At 39.7% G+C, this 25,537-nt stretch overlaps 1 protein-coding gene and 1 long non-coding RNA gene across 2 annotated transcripts; both read left to right on the forward strand.

Moving 5' to 3' along the window:
- The first annotated feature begins 8,193 nt into the window (after positions 1 to 8,193).
- Positions 8,194 to 8,913, forward strand: LOC138892559 (uncharacterized). Its single transcript, XM_070176294.1, has one exon. It carries the CDS (start codon positions 8,194 to 8,196, stop codon positions 8,911 to 8,913), a length of 720 nt encoding a protein of 239 aa, XP_070032395.1.
- Positions 8,914 to 20,750: 11,837 nt separating this feature from the next.
- Positions 20,751 to 21,427, forward strand: LOC117277183 (uncharacterized). The gene is made up of 2 exons (XR_004507457.2): positions 20,751 to 20,943; positions 21,056 to 21,427. It is a non-coding gene; the product is annotated as an uncharacterized lncRNA (long non-coding RNA).
- The last annotated feature ends 4,110 nt before the right edge of the window (positions 21,428 to 25,537 follow it).

Genomic DNA, 25,537 nt, shown 5'->3' on the forward strand with positions numbered 1-25,537 from the left:
CTTATAGGTTGAATCCTTTACTCCATGTTTCTTTCATGTATGTTATATATTAATTTTTATGCCTTACATACTCGGTACATTATTCGTTTTCATACCCGCAGGTGCAGGTAGACAGGCTGACGATCCCCAACCTTAGAATCCCTGCTCAGCGAGAGTTGGTGTGCTGCATTTGATCCGGAGCTGCTATTGAGTTTTCGTACGATACTTTTGTAAACATATGTGTATGACGAGGCCCAGTCCCTTCCTTTATACAGTTGTACACTCTGTTAGAGGTCTGTAGACAGTCATGTATAGTTGGATAGTATGTGGCCTTATCGGCTCGCCCTACCGTATTTCGTATATATATATATATATATATATATATATATATATATATATATATATATATATATATATATATATATATATATCTTTTGGGCATGTTATCCCATGTATGTTGTTCATATGAATCAGTAGTTTATTTCCAAACGTTATGCATGACCTACACTTATTTCATGTTTATTTCTTAGACGAATGCTTAGAGGGGTTCGATAGGTAGAACTCGGGCACTCGTCACAGCCCATTTTTGGGTTGAACAACGCGTTGGGGAGTTGAAGAAATTTTTCGAAAGTGCAAGGCGTTTCTGTGGTCCATTCTGCGGTCGCAGAACTGATATGCGGACCGCAGATCTGCCACAGACTGAAGCATAAATTTGGGCAAAACTTTTAAACCATTATGCGGTCGCAGAACTGATATGCGGACCGCAGATCTGCCGCAGATTGAAGCATAAATTTGGGCAAAAATTTTAAACCATTATGCGGTCCATTATGCGGCCGCATAATCATTTCGCTGGCCGCACAACCCATCGCAGATCCAACACAAATATTTCTGGAGGAAAGTTCTGCAGCGCATTATGCGACCGCAGAATAGGTCTGCGGACCGTAGACCGATCGCAGAGTGAGGCAAGAGTGCCAAGTTTCGGAGTGCCATTATGCGGTCCATTCCACGGACCGCAGAAGCGTTATGCGGTCACATATGCGACCGCAGATCGGCATCGGGGCTTCATTTTTCTAACTTTTTAACCCGACCCTATTTCAATAATTAGACGTAAGGGAGCATTTCTGAAGGGGATATATGGTATTTTTAGAGAGAGGGAGTGCCCTAGAGTGAGAGGTGAAATCCCTAAGCTAATTGCTCTTCCAAAATCTTGCTCAAGCCTTGAAATTCAACAAGAAAGCTCACAAGGTCTTCAACCAAGAGGTAAGATTCTACCCTAACCCTCAATTTCAAAATTTTGTTTGGGAATAGGTAATGTGGTGGAAGGTTTTTAGGATAAGGGTTGTTGTTTATGCATGCATTTACATTCATGACTTGTGGAAAGGTAGTTGAACTCAAATGGGTAGACCTTGGGTCATGGGGTGAAGGAAATCCTCCATAGAAGAAGCTAGAAATAATAATGCCCATCTAGTGTTTGATAAAATGCTCAAATGAGCTGGAAACATGAACTCCTCCCTAATTTGTGTTCAACTTTGCCATATCTCTAAATAGATCAAAGTTGCTAGGATTTCCGGAACAGTGTAGTGAATTAAGAAAAGCTCAAAGCGAGGTATGTTGGCTAAACTTCTCTCTTAGAATTGAACCCCACAATATCCTTGTAAGTCCCGTGTTGCTCATTTTAAATTGATTATTTCGAATAAGCCTTGTTTCGAAAGATATATGCGTTCAATTGTATTCCAAATGTTCTTGTTATCTTGAGTTACTACTTGAGAAGGTGATTAAGCATGGGATATGTGTTAATATGTTATGATTTGAAAACGTGATTCTAATGAAAACTAGCACGTCGAATTGTGTAAGAAATCACATGTGCCTAAGACCCTTAATTTGGTTAGTTGCTCAAATATGTATTTAAAGTCTTGAATAGAAATGTTTGTCGTTGACGATCCGTGATGATGTTTGAAAGTGAAATATTAAATATAGAATATGAAATACGGCCAACGTGCCAACACTGGCTTTATATTTGGGGCCATTAAAGCCAATGAAACAAATAGGCGAGAACAAGATGTTGAAATGAGTTATGAATCCTTTTAAAAATAAATGCTTTGGGAGTATCGTTTAGTCACCGATGAAGGGTAGGTCAAAATGACTTAACCCCGAAACTACACATGCCAGTGTAGGAGTGATTGAGGGGTAAATTCCCATGTTAATGTGATGAGGTTGTTTCCCCTTATATGGGATGAGAATGATGTATTGAGACATTTCCCCTTGAATGGGATTATATTTTTGCTAGCGAGATATGATGTGATGTCAACCCACACGGCACTGTGGTGAGACAGCTTAACCGATCGGGCTGAGATCGGACGCCATGCCGCGCACATGGTGGTATTGTGAGTGGATGTCTTGGGGTGAGATGGCTTAGCCGATCGGGCTAAGATCGGACTCCGTGCTAAAAACACAATGGTGTATCGGTGCTAAAGATCTCCCAACTTAAAATACTAAAACTCACTTGAAATTTACCTTTCCCTAACTTGACACCTTGATACTGTTTGAGTCTCTTATTGATTTCATGTTTCCTTCTCCTTTTACTGTTACTCGTTCTATTGAGAGGGTGTTTAGTTTTACATACTAGTACTATTCCATATGTACTAACGTCCCTTTTGCTGGGGGCATTGCATCTTTAATGGATGCAGGTAGTTCCATAGCATGTGGTATTGATCAATGATAGCAGCACACCCTCTCCTCAGCTGACTTGGTGAGTCCTACTTCATTTCGGATCCTGTATCTCTTATCCTTTGTACATAGCATTTTGAGGTATAGCCGGGGACTTGTTACCGACACTATCGTAGCACTCTTTTGTTCCTGTTAGAGGCTCCATAGACATAGTGTGGGTTATATCTATTTTTGGGAAGGTTAAACTAAATATGTTGTAATCGTATCATCTGTTCCACTTTAACTATGATTGTACAATGTACGGTTTTGGAGACTTGTTAATGACGTAACTAATGGAAATGAACTGGTGTTATTCACATGACCTTGTACTGTCTAATTAATGAAATGTATTCTTCTCTTTATTCTTGAGTGAGTTGGGTAGACGACACTGTGCATGGTTGCTCGATCGGGGTAACTCTTTTGAGCACCGGTCGCGCTCCCCGAGGTCGGGGCATGACACCAGGCACCTGTATAGTGCTGAGTGATTGTGTGTGTGTGATGAGGTGGGCATTTGAGATAGACAACTTAAGTAGGTTGAGAGTGAGAGCATCAGGGGATATCACCATAAAATCATTCATTTGACATGCATACTTGACATATAGGCATAGAGATGTATCATTCCTCATGCAAGTTGTAACTAACATGTTCTTATCAGTGTTGGGGTCTAATTGTTATACTTGAAAGCATGTCTAAATTAGTGTAATACGTACGAGCTGATTATGATAATTCCTTGAGTTGCTTATTGCTATTGTCATCATTATATATGTGTTGTCGATTATATTGGTTTCTATCTGTCCTCTTTTGAGCTCATCACTGCTTTTAGGCCAAGGTTAGTTCTATTACTTATTGAGTACATGGGACCAGTTATACTCATACTACACTCTACACTTCGCATGCATATCAAGGTACATCCGGACGTGGTGATTGCTAGATTCGTGTTGGTATCAGTATTTGGAGACTTCGAGGTAGTTGCTATGACGTCCGCAGACCTTGACTCTCCTCCCTTTATTTTTCTTATTACTGTTCTATTTTTCATACAGTTGTACTACATATTTGGTTTATATTTTTTTACTTAGTCGTGCTTATGTACTTGTTGACACAATATTTTGGGGACTTTTGTAGTAGTTTTGTTATAGTTTTTATCAGAGAATTATGACATTTTCGTTGTTAAGTATATTAAACCATGTTTACTTAAATGCTTAGTTATTATGTTACCATTGGCTTGCCTGGCAAGTAGTTTTAGGCTCCGTCATGCCATTGGTGGGAGTTGGGCCGTGATACTCCTATGCCAATTTCTCCATTTGTCGCAAGTTGGCAATTTGAAGAATTTAATCGTTTGTACCTTTGACCGGGAGTTGATTTTGATGTTATCGGACTCCTATTGTCTCTTTGGAAGCTTGGATAAGTTCATTTAGGTTCTTGGAACTTATGTGCTAAGTTGGTTGTAATCTAGAAGGTTTAGGTATGATTTGGACGTGTTCGGCGAAGTTTGAAGGTTTGAAAGTTAAGAGAATGATTTGGTATTTGATTCTTGATTTTGATGTTAGTTGCGGTGTTTTAAGCCTTTGGATAGGTTTGGATACTATATATTAACTTGTTGGTATGATTTGATGGGGTCCCGAGGGGCTCGGGTGAGTTTCAGGGTGGTTTCGAACCATTTCGAATGGTGTTTGCATTGCTGGTGTTCTGATGTCTCTAATGTTCTTTGCGATCGCGAAGGTGGAATCGCGTTCGCGCAGTGTTTGTTAGGAGCAGGGGGATTTCCTGAATGTTACACGTTCGCGAAGGGCTGCACATGTTCGCCTAAAGGAAGAGTTTGGGCGCTGGAGATATGTTCATCGCGTTCACATAGATATGTCTGCATTCTTGTAGTGTTGGAAGCTTGGTCATCGCATATGCGACTGAGGCATTGCGTTCGCATAGAAGGGCAGTTGGCAAGTCGCATTTTGTTCTTCGCAATCGCGGGTGATTGTAGCGATTGCGAAGGGTACCCCTGGGCAGACTTTTAAATTTGTTTATTTTGGGATTTTGAGCTCATTGCACATATTTTGAGTCTGGACTTGCAGAGGGAAAATTTCTCATGGAGATTGTCATAAGACTTTAGGGTAAGTGATTTCTACTCATTTTTGGTATTATCTCAAGAATCTACCTGAATTATTAACACCCAAAATATGAAATTTTGAGATAAAATTTGGGGATTTGCCTACACTTTGAGAAAGTATATTTGGAGGATTTGAGTATTGATTTGGACTCGATTTTGGAATCTAATTATATATTTGGACTCGACACATTATGGGTCATCAGATTTTGGTATTAGATCCGAATTACGAACACCCAGGTCCGGATTAACTTTCATTGAATTTTTGGAAATTCTTCAAAGATCGATGCTTTATGGATTGGGATCAATTCCTAGGGTGTTGGTTGACTTCTTTGGATGATATTTAGCTAGATTTGAGCCGGCTAGATGTGATTTCTCAAGGTAAGTGTCTTGCCTAACTTTGGTTGAAGAAATTTTCCTGCTAATCGTTGTTATTTTCTATATGCAGGGGTGATGTAAATGTGAGGTGACAAGCATATATACATGTGCCATTGGTATTCATGCTTGGGGTATATACTAGATTACTCTATGCCTTATTTGGTTATGTGTTCTATTTGATTCTATGTGTTATTTAATTGATTGACTACATGAACATGATAAACCATGGTAGAGCTAATGTGAGGCTAATAATACCTTATTTTAAGCATGATAAAATATTCTTTGGGTTATAGTTACACTTTCTTAGACGTAGTCACACATACACTGTGAACATACACCCTTACTTGCGATTCTTGTGTTATGTATTTAATTAAAGTATGACTACTTGAGTTCCTTACCCATATTAAAGACTACAAAATGGATTTTGATGCTTATTTGGGACATGCTGAACATTAGGATGACGTACTATATATTGGGCCGTGGTCATACGAACATATAGGCATACATCATACTTAGGGATCATCCCTTGTATAAATGCACACATCCATGCATGGTTATTTCTCAGTCCACGTGCATCTTACATGCTTTTTTGCCATTCATATGCATACATTCCTGCATATGATTTTCAGATATGGACTAAGGTGTGGAACAAGGTCTTTGCTGTGCGATTATGATGATATTGTGGCATGAGGTCTTTGCCGTGTAATTGTGATTGATATTGTGACACGATGTCATTGCCGTGCGATTATGATTTTGATATTGTGGCATGAGGTCTTTGTTGTGCAATTGTAATTTTTGTTATGCACGTGTGGCGAAATAAGGATGGCATTCTTGGGTATGCAAATGTGGCGCAATAAGGTGGCATTCGTGATTATGTGTATGTGGCGAAATAATGGTGACATTCTTGATTATGCATATGTGGCAGAATAAGGGTAGAATTTCACGGTCGATGTTCATGCGGCGGTATGAGGATGATGTATAGGGAAAAATATGATATGATACGTGGCCGCTTAAAGGAAGGACACGTGGAACACAAGATGAAGATGGCCACCGAACATAGCTATTCCGGTTGTCACCGGAAGGAATAACGATCATAAAAGGAGTAATAAATGCTTTGCGCCCGGTAACATTTAATAAAGTATATTTTGCAGCATTAAGGATAATGGCCCGTTACAAGAAATTTGACATTTATGTCTAACGTTGCATCTTCAGAAATGACCCTCATAATTGACATTAAAGAAGGGCATGATCCTACGACTTCCTTCCCTAGACATAGCTATAAATAGAGAGCTCAGCTATCATTGTAAGGGACAAATTTTCTGGCTAACTTACACTACGTTCTATACAACATTTTAATATAATTCTCTTGCTTTTGATCTCATCATTGTTGTGCCCGGAAACCCTAATCCCGGAGTCATCAACTCTTTCATTCTATCTACATTTTAAGGCTAAGTATTTTATATTTCATCGATTATTTTATTATCTTTTGGATCAAATTAATTCACTTGTCTAGAAACCATGAACAAATACAACTGTACTATTTTACGGGCAAACAGTTTGGCACCCACCGTGGGGCCTAGACAGCCGTGCGATTAAATGGATCCTTTTCTTTTTTTACTAATGTGTTTTGATTACTTTGTCCAAGCAAAAAATCACCAAAAATGGCAGATAACACTGTTAACGGCACGCGCAATCCTTAAATCCAAGGGGAACAACCTCATTTTGAGGATTCAATCAGTGACACTCGCAATGAGGGGAACGACTCCACACCGGTACATGACAGACAATACCCTCGACAGGTTCGGGAGGCAACTCTTGACGATGCTGATGAGGAGCATGTAGCGGATCCAGTAAGGGTCCTGCAAGAACTACAAGCAATCATTCTATTCCATCTCACGCGGCAGGATCAGGTTATGAGAGAACTGAAGCAGGCACTATCTGGTGCCTCAAATAATGCAAACAAGCGAGATCCAGTTCCTCCTGATGTTCCCGCGAACCAGACGACGCAGAGAGTTGATAATAACACTCCTAGGGGCGAAGTTGGCTCTGACGGGGCCAGGGGGAGTAGATCCGGCCTAAACAACGAGAATGATCTATTCAAGGGTGAAATTTTGCAGTTCATAAATGAAGTAAACACCCGCATGGATCAAATCCAGGGCACACCACCAGTACTAAAAGGCCCAACTCGAAGAAGTATATTCAATTACCGTATAAACCATGTGCAGCCCCTAAATTAATCCCGAAGCGGTTCAAAATGCTCTAAGTGCCAAAGTATAACGGAATATCAGATCCACAGGAGCACATTACCACCTACACAACAACAGTAAAAGGAATTGATTTGGCTCCTCAAGAAATTGAGTCCATGTTGCTGAAAACATTTGGTGAGACTCTCATGAGGGGAGCTTTAATATGGTATTCTTTATTGCCCAAGCATTCCATAGATTCCTTTGGGATGCTCGCGGATTCTTTCATCAAAGCTCATGCCGGTGCTAGAAAGGTACAAGCCCAAAAGGCCGACATATTCTGGATCGCGCAGGGAGAATCTGAATTATTACGAGAGTTCGTTACCCGATTCCAGAAGGAAAGGATGTTACTACCGACCGTCCCAGATAAATGGGTGGCTGAAGCGTTTGCCAAAGGTTTAAATCCAAGAAGTTCGGACGATTCCCGGAAGTTGAAGGAATGTCTGCTCGAGTTTCAAGCGACGACTTGGGTGGATGTCCACAACTGGTACGAGTCGAAAATAAGGATGGAAGACGATCAAGTTGGCTTTCCATTGTCGACCAAAGGACGGGAGAAGAATAGAAAAAAAAATGAAAGATGATATTGACACGGATAGACGGACTTTGAGGGGCCGATTTTTTCCCTACGAGCGGACAGAAGGTCATGGCAGGAGCTTCCGGACAGCAAACAAGTGCACCATTGATAGGAATAATCGTGGCCGAAACAACAAATTGCTACAGGATTGAGAAATCTCGGGGTCGCGAGATTCTTCTTTTCCAAAGTTGTCGGAGTATAACTTCAACGTCAGTATGGTGAAGTTAGTATTAGCCATGAGAAATATCAAAGAGGCACGATTCCCAAGACTTATGAAATCTGATCCCAACCAGAGGGATCCCAATTTGTGGTGTGAATACTATGGCACTAACGGCCACCGGACTGGGGACTGCCGACACCTCCGGGAAGAAGTGGAAACACTGTTAAAGAATGGTCACCTCAAAGAATTCTTGAGTGACCGAGCTAAAAACAATTATGGTCGGAACAGGGGCAACACGGAAACCTCAAAAGTAGGAGAAGACCCCCAACGCCAAATGATCAACATGATCTTCGGAGGAAATGAAATTAAGGGGATCACCTTTTCATCAGCGACGAAGACAAAAGTATCGATAACTCATAATAAAAGGCTCCGGGAAGACGATATCACATTTACAGATGAAGATGCAGACGGATTGCTACTACCGCACAATGACATACTGGTAATTTCTTTAAATGTGTTAAATTTTAAAATTAAACGTGTTTTAGTGGATCCAGAAAGTTCAGCCAATATCGTACAATGGAGAGTACTGGAGCAAGCTAAACTCACTGGAAGAATTATCTCGGCAACAAAACTCCTCGCTGGATTCAACCTTGCAAGCGTGACAACCCGGGGAGAAATTTTGCTACTCACGAACGTTGAGGGAGTAATGAAGACAACTCTCTTCGAAGTGGTAGATGGAGACATGGGGTATAACATCATCTTGGGAAGACCATGAATGCATGAGATGAAAGCTGTGCCTTCAACATATCACCAATTGTTAAATTTTCTGACACCTGAGGGGATAAAACAGATAAGGGATGATCAACTGGAAGTAAGGGAGATGAATGCAATTTCGGTCTCCAATAGCAAAGGAAAGGAACGTGCGGCATAGCAATTACTGGAACCGGCACCTTCCCTCGAACCAGATGAAGTTAGCCCAGGGACAGAATAGTCGGAACAATACCATGTACCAAGGTATTTTCAAGTACCAGAAGAAACGGACGCGACGAAGTCCACGGCAGAAGAACTGGCGCAAGTTGCGTTGTTCGAAGAATTCCTAGAAAGGAAATTCAATTTGGGAACAGGACTGCACCCGGAGCTCAGGTCTACTTTTATCGAATTCCTTAAAATTAACGCTGATTGTTTTGCATGGTCGCATGAGGATATGACAGGAATCCCGACAGAAATAGCCGTGCACAATTTAAGCTTGGATCCCAACATACATCCGGTAAGGCAGAAGAAGCGCCCTATCACCGAAGCAAGGAATAAATTCGTCAAAGAAGATTGGTTCAATCCAAGAGGTAAGATATCCGGACTGGCTAGCCAATGTAGTAGTAGTTCCTAAGAAAAATAATAAATTTCGCATGTGCATAGATTATAAGGTCTTAATAAGGCGTGCCCAAAAGACTCATTCCCATTGCCAAATATCGATCAAATGATTGATGCCATGACCGGGCACGAGTTAATGAGTTTCCTCGATGCTTATTCTGGGTACAATCAAATCAAGATAAACCCAGAAGATCAGGAAAAGACTTCGTTTATAACAAATTTTGGTACATATTGTTACAACGTAATGCCCTCCGGGTTAAAAAATGCCGGAGCCACATATCAACCGCTCGTGAATAAGATGTTCGAAAAACAAATAGGAAAGACTATGGAAGTATATATAGACGATATGCTCGTTAAGCTTTTGAATGCAGGTGACCACCTGAACCATTTGCAATAAACATTTAACATCAAGAGGGAGCATAATATGAAGATGAACCTCGAGAAGTGTGCGTTCGGGATCAGTTCTGGTAAGTTCCTAGGATTCCTAGTCTCACAAAGGGGAATTGAGGTAAATCCCAATAAAATCAAGGCCATAGAGGACTTCCCGGATCAACTGTCTAGCTTAAAAGAAGTCCAGAGGCTCACAGGAAAATTGGCAGCCTTGAGCAGGTTTATTTCCATGTTCATCAAAAAAATGTCATCGCTTCTTCACACTACTCAAAAAGAAAAATAATTTTGAGTGGACATCAGAGTGTCAGCAAGCCTTGAAGGGGTTGAAGAAATATTTTTCAAGCCTTCCGTTTCTCTCAAAACCAAAAGAAGGTGAAACGTTGCTAGTCTACCTCACGGTTTCAGAAGTTACGGTAAGTGCGGTTTTAGTCCGAGAGGACAAAGGTACGCAATCCCCCATTTATTACGTTAGCAAAATTTTAACGGAGCAGAAACTCGCTACCCACATCTGGAAAAGCTGGCCTTAGCTCTCATAGTCGCCGCCCGGAAGCTGAGGCCCTACTTCCAATGCCACCCAATAGCTGTGGTGACTATTTTTCCTCTGAGAAATATCCTCCATAAACCCGAGCTCTCAGGTAGATTGGCCAAATGAGCCATCGAAATGAGAGAATTCGATATAGAACATAAACTGAGGACTACAATTAAGTCGCAAGTCTTGATTGACTTCGTGGCCGATTTCAGTCCGGGACTATTGCCTCTGGCAGCCAAAGAGGCAATAATAGTGTCAGAATCGACATTGGGAGTTTGGACCTTAATTACGGATGGAGCTTCAAACGTAAAAGGGCCCGGGCTAGGAATAGTCTTGATCACGCCTTTGGGGGAAACTTTAAGGCAAGCCATTAGAATGATTCCTTTAACTAACAATGAAGCAGAGTACAAAGCTTTGATTGCAGGGCTCGAATTGTACCGGGGACTTGACTCCGAAGTCATCGAAATCAAATGTGATTCGCAGTTGTTGGTGAATCAGGTCTACGTAATTTTTTACACCAAAGAAGAACGTATGCAGTAATACGTAGTAAAAGTTCAGGTTTTATCGGCATGATTCCAGGAGTGGTCAATTACTCATATCCCAAGGGAAGACAACGCGGAAGCAGATGCATTGGCAAATTTGGACTCATCGACAAAAATCTAGGGATCGAAATCAGGGACGATGATACAACTGATGAACTCAGTCTTGGACATAGATTACTATGAGGTAAATTCGACTAGTTTGTGCTGGGACTGGAGAAACGAAATAATCGATTATCTCGAGCATGGAAAGTTGCTCGAAGACCCCAAAGAATCAAGAGCGTTGTGCGCCAAAGCTGCACGTTATAGCTTCAAAAAAGGCCAATTGTACAAAAAATCCTTTCAAGGCCCGGTTGCCCGGTGCTTATGAGCATCAGAAGCTAACTATGTCATGAGAGAAGTCCATGAAGGGATATGAGGCAACCACTAAGGTGCAGATTCTTTGGTGCTGAAATTAGTTTGAGCAGGATATTACTGGCCTCGTATGAAAATTAGTTTGAACAAGATGCCAAATACTTCGTATGAAAATGTGATAAGTGCCAACGCTACACACCACTAGTACATCAACCGACAGAACCCCTACATTCGGTTCTGTTCTCGTGGCCTTTCATGAAATAGGGGATGGACATCGTCGGACCACTACCACCGGCTCCTAGAAATGTAAGGTTTCTTTAATTTTGACTTACTATTTTTCTAAATGGGTGGAAGCATGTCCTTATCAGAAGATCGGACAACGCGAAGTGGTAGACTTCCTGTGGGAAAATATAATTTGCAGGTTTGGAATACCAAAAGAGATTGCATGCGATAATGGGCTGTAGTTTATCGGCGCAAAGGTTACAAAGTTCCTTGAAGATTTGAAGATAAAGAGGATTACCTCTTCACCTTATCATGCGAGCGCAAATGGTCAAGCAAAGTCAACAAACAAAGTGATTATACAAAATCTAAAGAAAAGGTTGGAAGCGGCAAAAGGCAGCTAGCCCGAAGGATTACCTAGGGTTCTATGGGCCTACCGAACAACGACCAAGTCAAGCACGGAAGAAACCTCTTTTTCCCTTGTTTACGGTGTGGAAGCTTTGATACCATTGGAAGTAGGGGAACCAACCTTAAGGTATTTCCAAGCGAATGAAGAATCGAATAACGAAGCAATGATAATCAACCTGGAGCTGCTCTAGGAATGCAGGGACTTGGCGCATGTCAGAATGGCGGCTCAAAAGTAGAGAATATAGCGATATTATAATCGAAGAGCCAACCTCCATTATTTCAAAGTAGGAGACTTGGTCTTGAGGAAGGTAACTCAAAACACCCGGCAAGTTAGGCCCAATATGGGAAGGCCTTTACTGGGTTTTCAGCTATCACTAGGAAAGGATCATATGAGTTGGAGAACCAGAACAGAGACAAGTTGCCCAACAACTAGAACGTGGTTCACCTCAAAAGATATTACTGCTGACAAACAACAGTCAAACAGTAAGTATGTGTTGAACTCCTTTTCCCTTCGTTCAGTTTTTGTCCCAATTGAGTTTTTTCTGGAAAGGTTTTGAATGAGGCAGCGACGGAAAGCATACTATAAAGAAAACAGTGATAAGAGTTCTCATAACAAGGCAAACGAACAAGTTTCCACTCGGGGATGATTAGATAATCTTTTCTTTGATAGAAAATTCCCATTGGAAAGTTAAGTGTGCTATCGAACGGAGGTTATCCGACCGTTCACGAGCACAAACTACTAGAGGACTGTTAGTTATTCTTTTGCTCGATAGCATGAGTTCCTAAGGGGAAACAAGATATGTTGCCGAGTGAAGGATTACCTAGCAATTCATTGGTGGGCTCTTCGAAGATACAAAACTTTCAGTGTTTCAATTCGCATTCTTCGCATTCGAACACTAGGGGGAATGATATGAGAATACGGCAATACTGAATACCACGTCAACCGGGGAATGAAAATCCGGGAATATAATACATCATTGGGATCGGGGACTACGCATCCAGCCCGTCGAAACAAGTTGTACAAGATAGCCACAAGTCATGGCAATTTCTTTTCTGCATAGAAAAATGCTTATGTACTTTTGAAAATAGAAGGAATTAAATGAAATGAAATCCTTTTGTTTTTATCTTGTTTCTTGTCCAAACGAGGAGTTAGTTTTGCCATTTGAAAGTTAAACAAGTACTTCAAATGTTAGTGACGTAATGAATATGAGACGTCCTCTTCAAGAGCACCGTAAACATAAGAAGGCCCTCTCTTATAATAATACTCATGTTAAAGGGTTGGTTCTGGAAGAATCAATGCCAGGAATCTATAATGCCATCGGGGAAAAATACCCTCGAAGCCGCATACGAAAAAGATGCCAAAAGCAAACTTGCGCAAATACTAATGGAAACCCTCACGAATAAGTGATAATACTCGGAACCAAAATGCCTCGAAGGAAAGGCATCCGAGATTACACATAATAAAGCTCGAACAGAACAACATGCGCAGAATACTTGAGCAAGTACGAAAGTTAAAGACTTGTATGAACATTCAAATGAAAGTATGACTCAAACGATACTTGAGCAAAAAATATGCTTTTATTTACAAGGACGCGTCAAAATGATAAGGGTACAAAATAGAAAAAGAAAGAAAAAGCTAAACTGCAGCGTCTCCTGAATCAGGAGGAAGATAAGTATCCGCATCCCCGCGAGTAGTAGATGGTTCCATCGATGGCTCAACATTTTCCCCAGCTTGGTCTTCGGTATCATCACCTTCCGATCCTTTTTCAGTTTTCGAAAACTCGGAATCGGAATCAAAAGAACCTGGAGCATCAGAATGCGCCGGGAGTCCATTTTTTGCATGCAACTCAAGCTCTCGGGCCTTAGCAATTTCGGCATCAATGTCAATGATTTCAGTCTTAGCCTCTTCCAAGGTTTTTCTCCTCATGCTATACATGGAATAAGTTTTTCAACAATGAGGCAACTCGCTCGGTGATTGAGTTCTTCTTTGAGTTGAGTAACTTCATTGTAAAGGTTTTCTCGGGCGGACCTAGCATATTTGAGACTGACGTCGAGCTCACGGATAGTTGAACTAAAGATCCTATTATGCTCGATAGTTTTCCTATACCTCTCTTCTAGCTGGGCATGTTTCGCCACCACAACAACAAGCTCTTCACTTTTGGAGTTTAAGGCTGCCTCCAAGTTAATCACTCTTTCAGCAGAGGCAGCCTCACGATCGGTTGCAGCAAGAACGATGTTCTGGATTTTTGCCTATTTACCCGTGGCTTCATCAAATCTAACCCTCAACGGCCTAATTTCTTTGCTAAGGGTTATCGGTTCTTGCTCGCTTTGCTGCAAACGATCCTCCAAAATAACGACCTCGTTAGCCTTGGTGTCTAGTTCCGAGAGGTGGAGAACAGGCTGGTCCCGTTCCGCCAAAAGCTGATCCCGTTCAAAAGTAAGTTCTTCCTTCTCACGAATCAGCCTTTGAAGGCCCTCAGAAGTAAGAAAGTTGGCCGACAAAACAAGAAGAGGTAAAACTTAGAGTACAATTGCTCAAAAGTAGAAGAAATAAAAGAAGAAGAAATGAGCGTACCGCTGCGACGTTATGCATAGCATTGTTCAACAAACACTCCCTTGAGAGTGTCTGAATCTTCTCTTAGTTTTTTTCTGAAGCCAAAGGCTTTAGATAGTTAGCAAGCTTCACTGGCCTCGAAAGCAAGTTGCACCCGGTGGAGACCAAAAGGGTAACACTCCTCCTCTTTTGTGGATCTTCAGAAGGGGCAGCATAATTTTTCCCCAAATACCCATGAACTGGGGACTGTGGAGGAGGGACACCTTCTTTATGGTCAGGTGCGACCGATGGAGATGATGAAGCAACCACTGTTGGAAGAGTGGCTGAAGATAGATATGATGTAGCAGTTGCTGGTGGTGGTGAAGGTAGAAATGAAGCTGATGGAGTTGAAGAGTGAGAAGCAGCTGCATCAAATGCAGTGCTGGTTGTTTGATGCTCACCAACCAAAGATGGCACGGACCCGGTACTCAGCCCCGTGGTACCGGTTACAGCAATTGGGGCCCGGAAGCGGGAGTTAGTATATTCAACTAAATCAGATTCTCACCAAAGTGTTGAGACGTCATCGTCAGTTGGTGCCATTGTCTCAACATGTCCAGCATCCTATTGAGATGATGAGGATCGTATCCTTCTATGTAAAGAAGCTCCCACATCACTAGATTCTTCATCATCATCGATCATCACAGTGTCTATGACCGGCCTGGAAGGAGGACCAGTCACCATCGCCACCGGAGATGACTCGGGGGCATCAACCTTTGACCTCTTAATCTTCTCCCCGTCCATAGAGAAACATCTTCTCTTTGGTTGCTTGTTCTCTAGCCAGGGACTCCATGAAGAAACATTTGCGCCCGAAGCAGGTCTGGAGATGCCTGTTCGGGTAAGTGCCTCCTGAAGCAGCCTCGCCACATCAACAGGGTCAGCCAAAACATCCTCCTCGGGAATATCAACCGAGCCCGCAGTAGAAATAATTTCATGAACAAGTCAGAAGGGTTCAACCAAGTTCTTCATATACAAAAAATGGAAATAAGGCAATTCAAAGTTACCATGATTTTCGGCCTTCCACCCATATTTAAGGGACAACTCTTTCCACAAATGAGTTTCGGGCGTTGTGATTTCCAAGGTCTTCTGAACCCACTGGTTCAAGCCTTCTATCACCGGTAGGATCCATCGAGTCGATGTAACAAGCGAAGTTTGAAGGATCAATACAAGCATGAACGAATATATAGTAGGAAAAGGTTTATTAAAGGGAACTTACAAGAGTCGTTCAAGAGACCGGAAAGGATGAAGCCGTTATTGGAATAATGTCACTGGTGGCAACTGCAACGAACCAGTCCATCCACCCACGGTCGTTGTCGTCATCCATGCTAGACAATAAAGCATGGTGGCCACGTTTGCAAAGGTTTATCATTCCCCCGCGAAAGATTTTGGGGGAATAGAGATTCATAATATGAGCTAGGCTTAGCACCTCTCCAATTTCTTGGCACAAACGCCGAAGGCAGGCGATCGTCCTCCATACTGAAGGACTTACTTGTGCCAAGCACACCTGGTAGTGAAGGCAAAACTCCATAATTACGGAATCAAGGTCTCCGCTCAAAGAAAACGCACCTAAAGTAAAGGGATACGTGAAGAAATATGTAAAACCTTCCTTGCAAAGGGTCACTCTCTCCGATAAATCAGGAGTAATAATATCTAACTCATGGCAACAGCAATCTTCCTGGGAATACTGGAAGGACGAATGGAAGAAGGGTACCTGCTAACAGCCCATGTTTGAGGGTTAGAAGAAGGGAATTTCTCCCTAAAATCCTTTGCGGTATTGAGTCTTTTTGGTATGATGGAGTCTACGGTTGGAGCGACAAAGTCGTCAGTTTTGTTTTTGCCTTTCGGAGAACCAATACCTTTTGAAGAAGAAGCTATCAAAAAAGAGAAAGGGTTTTTGTTTGAAGAAGATGGAGACTCAGTAGGAGAAATGAGATGAAAGAAGTTGGAATTCAAGGGGGAAGTTGATACGTATAAGTTATGTTTTGGCGGCTAAATCCTTGGCTAAGATTACCTCGATAATCGGTAAAAGGCTTGCTAAATCATGGGAAGACGCATGTTCGGGGCATTAAATGCGGAGAGATAGGCGTCTAATCAACCATCAATGGACTTCAAAAGGAATTATAGTAATTCCCGCCAAAAGAGTGTTTCTACCAACTTTTCGGTGACACAAAGTTATGTCTCCGGAAAGCAGGGGGACTATCTGTATAGAAAAAAATATGACATGACACGTGGTTGCTTAAAGGAAGGACACATGTAACACAAGATAGAGATGGCCACTGAACATAGCTATTCCGCCTGTCACCGGAAGGAATAACGATCATAAAAGAAGTATTAAATGCTTTGCGCCCGATAACATTTAATACAGAATATTTTGCAGCATTAAGAATGATTTCCCGTTACAAGGAATTTGGCATTTATGTCTAACGTTACATCTTCATCAATGGCCCTCATAATTGATATTAAAAAAGGGCATGATCCTAGGACTTTCTTCCCTAGACATAGCTATAAATAGAGAGCTCAGTTATCATTGTAAGGGACGAATTTTGTGGCTAACTTACACTACATTCTATACAGTATTTTAATATAATTCCCTCGCTTTTGATCTCATCATTGTTGTGCCCGAAAACCCTGTTTCCGGACTCATCATCTCTGTCACTCAATCTATATTTTAAAGCTAAGTATTTTATATTTCATTAGTTTTTTCATTATTTATTGGATCAAATTAATTCACTTGTCTAAAAATCACGAGCAAATTCAAATGTACCATTTTACGGGAAAACAAATGACATTTTTGATTATGCACATGAATTCGTTATGCTTGTCATGTATTTCACATGTTTTACATGTATTATCCATGCATATCATTTATATAGCTAGTTGACGCATTATTCACATGCATTGGACATTGTTAGTGGGTTGGTGGACACTCGAATATTATTTTCGAGCTTTTTGACATTTTGGTATTGGCACGAAGGGTGTTTTCATGTAAGTGAGGATGTGAATTCATGGCTCAAAGTTGTTCCGTGCAGGAGAGGACGAGAGACATGTTTTATATTGTGTTACTTTTTTCTAGCTCGCATATACATTTATGCTATTTTTCTGAGTCGTTATTGTCGCACTTATGCCTTCTATATCACTTGTTGTTGCTACATCTACGCCTTCTACCTTGTTTGATGTTGTTATTCATGTGAATGATGAGGAAGCGTGAAAATTCACGAAGGGTGTTAAAGTGCTATTTGATTTGACATACATGCATATGTTTGGTGAGGACGAGATAAATACACGAAGGGTGTTGCCATGCCATTTGATTTGATTACTTGAACATACCCCTTTTTGTTATACCAATTTCTAGTTATGGCCTATATTAGTTCACGGATATTGTTTCCTTCTTTATAGATTTGATTTTCCGGAAGATTTTGTTGTTATATTTGTGAAACAGGCTTAGTATTTCCGTTACTCGATCCTTTAATTATTACTTTTCATTTTCCTCCTTGTTATTTTCTCTCACTTATGAGCTACACATGTTATATTATGTGAGTATATTTTGACTTAGAAATTATGCCATTACTTCACTGAGGTTAGTCAAGATACTTACTGAGTATATGGGATCGATTGTACTCATACTACACTTCTACACCTTGCGTGTAGATTCTAGTGTTGAGTAGTTATGAAAAACAGAGCCTTGCATTAAAGACGTACCAGTATTTCTGATTCAAGCTACCTCTTGTTCATTGTAGTTTAGGACTTAAATTCTGTTTATATAAACTTTAAAAAGATATTATATTTATTCTTCATACTAGCATTGTAAATCTAAATCATAGTGGCTCATGACTTATACTATCAGTCCTTGGGATAGTTGTATTTAATTCTTGCTATAATACTTATTATTAATATTGATGATATCTCATTATAGTTGTAACTATATTATTTTACTTACGAAGCGGGTTGAACTAGGTGTCATCACGACTTGGTGGGATTTTGGGTCATGACATTATTGTACGAATTTATGAACAAGTGTGTAATGCCTAGATCGGAAAGAAGGAATGAGGCTACTACCCCAGATATGGCAGTGATAGAGATGCTTGATAAGAACATGTTGTTCAACTTGCCATCATTCATGATCATGCACATAGCTAGGGCAACCAATCCATAAAAAAGATAGCACACACTTCTTATGTGTACTTGATTTCTTAAGTGATTGCTCACTTTAAGAGCTCGCTGGGAGTAGAAAAAAAGGGATAAAAATGACATGTTTGAAAGAGCAACACTTCAAAAGTGTGACCTTCTGGATAAAGAACTAGGTGATAAGAGCAATAGCCTAACCACTCAGTTGATCAATGATCTAAAGGATGCCAAGGAAGAGAACAATAGCTAAATGAGGAGATTGCCTCTTTCAAGGATGAATATAAGCGGCTAATGGAGAAAATACAGAAAGATCAAGAAGTTGCCACTGCTCGCCTTGAAAAGTTATTGGGGCTTACGCAAACATTACCCTCCTCTAGCAAGTGAACCCGGCCTCTAGTCTATTCTTAAGCCTAGTCAAAACCTAGTTCCTTTTAAGACAAGTCTATTTGTTGTTGTTCATTTTGCTTTCTGTCTTTCTTTGTATGTGGTAATGTTAGCATGTTTTTATACTTTTTTTTGTTGGTTTGGGTCTTTTCATTCTTAATTGGTACAAACTTTAGTGAATTTTTTTTGGTTCAATGAGTTCTCAAAGATGGATAATTTTCTTAGATTAAATGTTTGAGCTCTTGATTTATGTGCATATTAGTATAGCTTGAGTTGTCATACGTTTGATATACTTAATTATTCACTTTTGGCTCTACTGACATTTTATTTTTTGATGATACCAAAAAGCAGAAGTTAAGGATGTGCACATATATTGATCAATAAATTTGGTCTCTATGTCTCTATGTACTTGTTGAAATGTTTAACTATGATCATAAAGTGTCTGTTTGTAGGAAAAATACTGAACCAATCTAGTTCTTACGCCTAGACTTATGCGAGAACAAACACTTTGCAAAAGTCAATACTGCCGATCAAGCAAGTTCTATTAATGATTAATCTGGTTCTTAAGCTGAGGACTACACATAGGTATGTGGGAAGTTTGAACTAAGTTGCATATGGATTTGTCATTCTCAAAAGGAAAAATTAATTGAGCTGAGCTTATATTAGTTTTGATGATTAACAAATAGTTGTGAAAAAATCAGGTATCTTAGAGTGTATTGATCTGAAGCAAGCAACTGATTCCTAATGCACGTCGGATTCCGTGAAGTATTTATTATGTCCACTATAAGTATTACGTCGGCAAGAGAAATTCGTGGTCAATGAGATTTTATTAATATTATTACACTTGCATAAAAAGAAAAGGAACACGAAAAAAGGAAAAGCGTGCTGATTTGGAAACAAATAAGGAAACCAAATCCTAGAAAAGAGTTTTTATTAACCGAAATATTCTAGGCTTCGGAGCATCAATTGAAGAAGTTTTGGGCTAACCTCACTCGTATATAAAGCGTTATGTTGCTGCTATTGAAGGCTAATGCTATTCACATAGTTTCAAAAAATTATTCTTGGCAAATATCAATCATAGTAAGAAAGTGCTTTCAAGTATTCAAGCTGAGCAACAGAAGAACTTATTCACGAAGATGAAGCTGCTTTAGTTCCTTAGTTGGTTAGGTTGAGTCATTGTTCTGTAATTGTAACTTCTATTGCTTTTCGAGAAGTATAATTGTAGATAAATAATTCTCAAGAGTTTATAATCTGGAAAGGGGTAGCTACAATCGTGTTAATTGTAGGGCTTAAGGTACTAGAGTTAGTTCCTTTGGTTATTGAATTATACCCTAATATCGCTCTTTGAAGTTGGTGAAGTATTGAGGTAAATTCTACGAGGGTAGATCGTGATTTTTACTCTCTCGAGGAGGTTTTCTACGTAAAATTACTTCTGTACATTATATTTTCGCACTGCACTTTCAATTTATATCAGATTAGTTAAGTCAAAGAAATAGGTTTTTTGACACGTGAAAATTGGGCACTACACAATTTAGTCCCTCGTGTGTGCGCGTCTTAAAATAACATATGTAGCTGTGCCTATCTATGTTCATTGAGTGGTCCTCCTTTGGTCCCACTGCAAGGCACTAACGTACTAATAGAGTTAAAACCGCGACCACGGAGTTAGTGTTTACCATAATTTCATCGAGAAGGGCCAACCACATATTCCATGCATAAATAAATGCAATTTGTACTTCCAGCTTCCTTTTAAGAATTAATCGTTTCATTTCATCTTTTCAGCAGTGAATATGGGCATTTCAAAGTTTTTTCAGTTGTTTATCGTGATAGTAATATTGTTGATAACTACAGATTACCATGGAAGCCTTGAAGTCAACCGTGTATTTGTTCAACATCCACAACGTTAGCACTCTTTGCATAATTTCTTTTCTTTTGTTTTCTTCGGTTTGGGAATTTATGTGTTAATTTTTTTTCTTATTTTAAGTATAGTTGATTTTCCGAACATGTTTTCTAGGATTGGTTTGGACTGTAAATGCTGTGATGGTGCAGGAGGTGAATGTACAAAGTCATGGCAAGGAACTTGCTCAAATTTCCAATGCTCTTCATGGAAACAATATATACAACGAATCCCTAATTAACCACATAATACATTTATATGGTTTTTATATTCTCAAGCTACAATGCTTTTTCGTATGAATTGCTTGTCCTTTATCTACATGATAAAATAATCCTTCTAGTGTTCTATGGAATTAAGTAATGAGAATAACACATCGTCTTTAAGCTTTATTGACCATGCGGCATATGAAATTTTATAGTTTCGGCTGATATCCTATGTTATCTACTTGATGTATCAAAAATATAGTAATAAAGTGTTTTTCTACCATCCTATGCATTTTGTGCAATTTGTTGCTTTATTCTTCACTAATACCAATCATGTTAGTTTCATATTAACCCCTTTCTCTGTTAACTTCGAGGTGGCTTTCTCAACTAATGTAAGTTCTTGGAAAAATAATAGAAGCAACAATCAAAGACTTGATGAGTTAAATGCCATCCATGCATGATCAGGTTGAATTTAAGGATTTTAACGACTGAACCATGTAGAAAGTATGAAACAAGGGAGAGCAATAGCATATAAAAAGGAAGACTGAATACCCATGATTAAAGAGAATATAAACAAGTGATTCATCAACACCAAAGTAATAACTGTCTATAATTCTTGTAAACTTTGATCTCGAAATTCTAGAGAAATCCTGACGTGTAGAACCACATTATTATGTGCAAAACCACTAATAGGTAGCCTCCACGAGTCCAGTTAATGATTAAATGAAGACCATGTGAGAAGGATATTCATGTTGGGATCAAAATAATACAGTATATGCGAAAACTAACAATGCAAAACTTGATAGATGATAAATTATAGTAAAAAAGAATTATACTAAAATATGATACTATAATGGGGATTGGTCAATTGACCTACATATAACATTTAGTATAAAAATAACCTCCTAAACAAAACTCTTTAATGACTACATTGTGAATGCTATTGTTGTTGTTGTGAGAAGAAAAAAAATTTCAATTTGGCACGATGTCGTGATGTCGATTTTCCTCCGTATGATGTCGTGATGGCACCTAATCTTTAGGACTAGGTAAGCCTAACACTTACTGAATTAATGGCAAAATTTAACCAACAGCTATTAATTTCGAAATGAAAATTTCGATACAAGCCAACAATCCCAAAACTGATAGTACAAGTCATAAGCTCTACTGAATTTACTAAAACAATCTTTAAATACAGCTGTTCCGGAATAGAAATAAATATTACAAAGTAAAATTTCAAAAGGTGGCTCCGAGGCCTACGAATGCGACAACAGGTATACCTTGAGTTTTCAGAGCAGTGCCCGATCAACTAGCTAATGATCAACAAACTCCGAGGTACCTGGATCTGCACAAATATATGCAGAAAGCGTAGCATGAGTACACCACGGTTGTACCTAGTAAGTATCAAGACTAACCTCGGTGGAGTAGTGACGAGGGACAGTCAAGACACCTACTGAACTTAATAACATGTACAAGTATGAATGTGAAACTAATAGGGAACAATATCATTATAAAGCTAAGCATGGTAGAAATAACAAAACAATAATCACAATAGGAAACTAGAGACAATAATTAGTAACAGGGAACAAACAAGTAATACGTAGTAGAGTAAGCTGAACACAGTTTAAGTCCGGTGAAACCAAATAAGGGAAGCAAGCAACAACTCAATAAGAACAACAGCTCTCACACAAGATTTAGTCAAGAATTTCCCCGAGGTATCAAACCTCATAATCACAAATTACGGGTCTCAAATCACGAACCCAAAATACTTGGTATCTTGTGCCCACATTATAATTTTTAACCGCACGGACAACTCACGTGCCAATACCATTAATACCTCATATCTGCACGGAGAATTCACATGCTAAGGGAGTGACAATATCTCATATCCGCACGGACAACTCACGTGCCAGCAATAACAATAACGCATAATCGCACGGACAAATCACGTGCCAATAGTACAACTCTCACACAAAAGGCAAGTATATGAGAATATATGTAAATGATCAATAGATATCGGGGTTCATCTTCTCAAACCGATATGGGTGATTAATTACGTGTATGCTTGTGCAAGTGTTCTATCATAACTCGAGTCAATGTTTAAGAGTAGAGATAACGAATGGCACATAGGAAACAACACAACAAAACGTAAAATGCATAACTCACATAAGGTAGGCAAACCACTACACAAATATTATCAATAACAATGCCCCTAGGCCATCACAAGTCATCACAAATCATTCTCGACATAGCCCACCTTGTCTCGCCACGTGCGCAGCAATAAAGTAAATGCCTGCCTTATCTCGCTGAACGCGCATAATTATATTCCCACCTTGTCTCGCCACATTTGCAAACCCACATATATATAGCCCGCCTTGTCATACCGCATGTACAAAAATTAATAGTAACAAAAACACGGATAGCTCACGTACAAACACCTCGACAATTCTCTCAATAATACCATGTGTGTCAAAACATAACAACTCAATATAAGGTATTTCACCGCATATGCCCAAATGCTACAACTTTTCCTCAAAATAATTTCAATACCACAACCACGCATAGCCCTCGGCTTAACATCACTGAGTACAACAACAATAATAATACGAGGGTACGTCAAATAAATCAACATAAGAACTACATAATACAAAGAAACAGAAGAACAAGCTCACAATGAATGACACAACAGGGAATAAGAGTTTCAACAAGAATAGCTCAACAAGGGGAGAGATAATGTATCACAACAATTCCACATAAATACAACTCGATGATAAAAGAGATAGCCTAAGTCAATGATTCCTAATAAGGATAAGTCAACAATGAAAGGGATAACAAAACTTCAATTAAGGTTAAGAGACTACGGGAGAGATAATAATAACTTCAATTAAAGTTTAGCCATTACAGAAAAGATAACGATAACTTCAATTAAGGGTAAGCAATTAAGGAAAAGATAGTATAGCAATAAAAGAGGCGACAACTTCAATTAAGGCACGCAAGAGTTTATTGGCAACAAGGATAGAACATGAATCAATCAACTCCAAATAAAACACGTAAGGGTGAATTTAGTAAATGGAGGATTTAACATGATAAGACAACTTCATTTTTAATGAACATAAGAACCTAAGAGCCTAAAATAGTCAAATTCCCACAAATAAGCCCGAGTACGTACTCGTCACCTCGCGTACACGGCCTTCACATGACACAATTAGCACAAATGACTCAAATCATAAGGGGTAGTTTTTTCGCACAAAGTTAGGCAAGATACTTACTTCAAGAAGCTAGACCGACACTCTAAATTGACCTTCTCGTATGAAACAACTTTCAGATGGCTCAAATCTAGCTAAAATAACTTAACATTATAAATAAGAATCATAGGAAACAATTCCCAACAATAAAGCTTCGATCTTGAAAAAGAAATAAAAAGTCAACTCAAAAAGTAAACCCCGGGCCCGCATCTCAGAATCCGACCAAAATTATAAAATTTGAACACCCATTCCATAACGAGTCCAACCATATAAGAATTACTCAAATCTGACCTCTAATCGCCTTTCAAATCTCCAAAGTTTAGTTTAAGAAGTTTTCACAATTTTTCCCCAAATTTCCAACTTAAATAACTAATTAAATAATGAAAATAACAATAGATTCATGAAATATAATATGATTCGGGTAAAGAGCACTTACCCCAATGATTTTCTTGAAAAACCCACGAAACATCATCACTAATCGAGCTTCCTAGGTCCAAAAATGAGTAATGAAACCAAACCCTCAAATATATGCTTCTGTCCAGGCTTTTCGCATTTGCGGATAGATACCCCGCATCTACGGCCTCGTATCTGCGAGAGAAAAGGCTCGCATCTGTGAACCGAGCTTACCAGACCAGGATCTGCATCTACAGAAAAATCAATCGCACCTGCGATAGCGCAATAGCGCCAAATGAACAGCAGAAGCGAACCCCTGCGCATTTGCGATCCCTGACCCGCAAAAGCGGACATCGCACCAGTGCGCAAAACTCCGCAGAAGCGAAGCTTCTACATAGGCCTCAATGTCACAGAAGCGATGCAAATCACACAGAAGCTGAGCCGCACCTGCGCTCCAAAATGTGCAGGTGCGAAGCTCCAGAACCAGACCTGCCCAAAAGCATGAAAATTATCTGAAGCTCGTGTGAAACACACCCGGTTCCCCCGAGACCCGTCCAAACATACCAACAAGTTCCATAACATAACGTGGACCTGCTTAAGGCCTCAAATCACATCAAACAATGTCAAAACTATGAATCGCACCTCAAATCGAACTTAATGAACTTATCAACTTTTAACTTCTACAACTCGCGTTGAATCATATCAAATCAACCTGGAATAACCTCAAATTTTGCGTGCAAGTCCCAATTGACATAACAGAG

This window comes from Nicotiana tomentosiformis, chromosome 5, assembly GCF_000390325.3.
Source record: "Nicotiana tomentosiformis chromosome 5, ASM39032v3, whole genome shotgun sequence".
Lineage (NCBI taxonomy): Eukaryota > Viridiplantae > Streptophyta > Magnoliopsida > Solanales > Solanaceae > Nicotiana > Nicotiana tomentosiformis.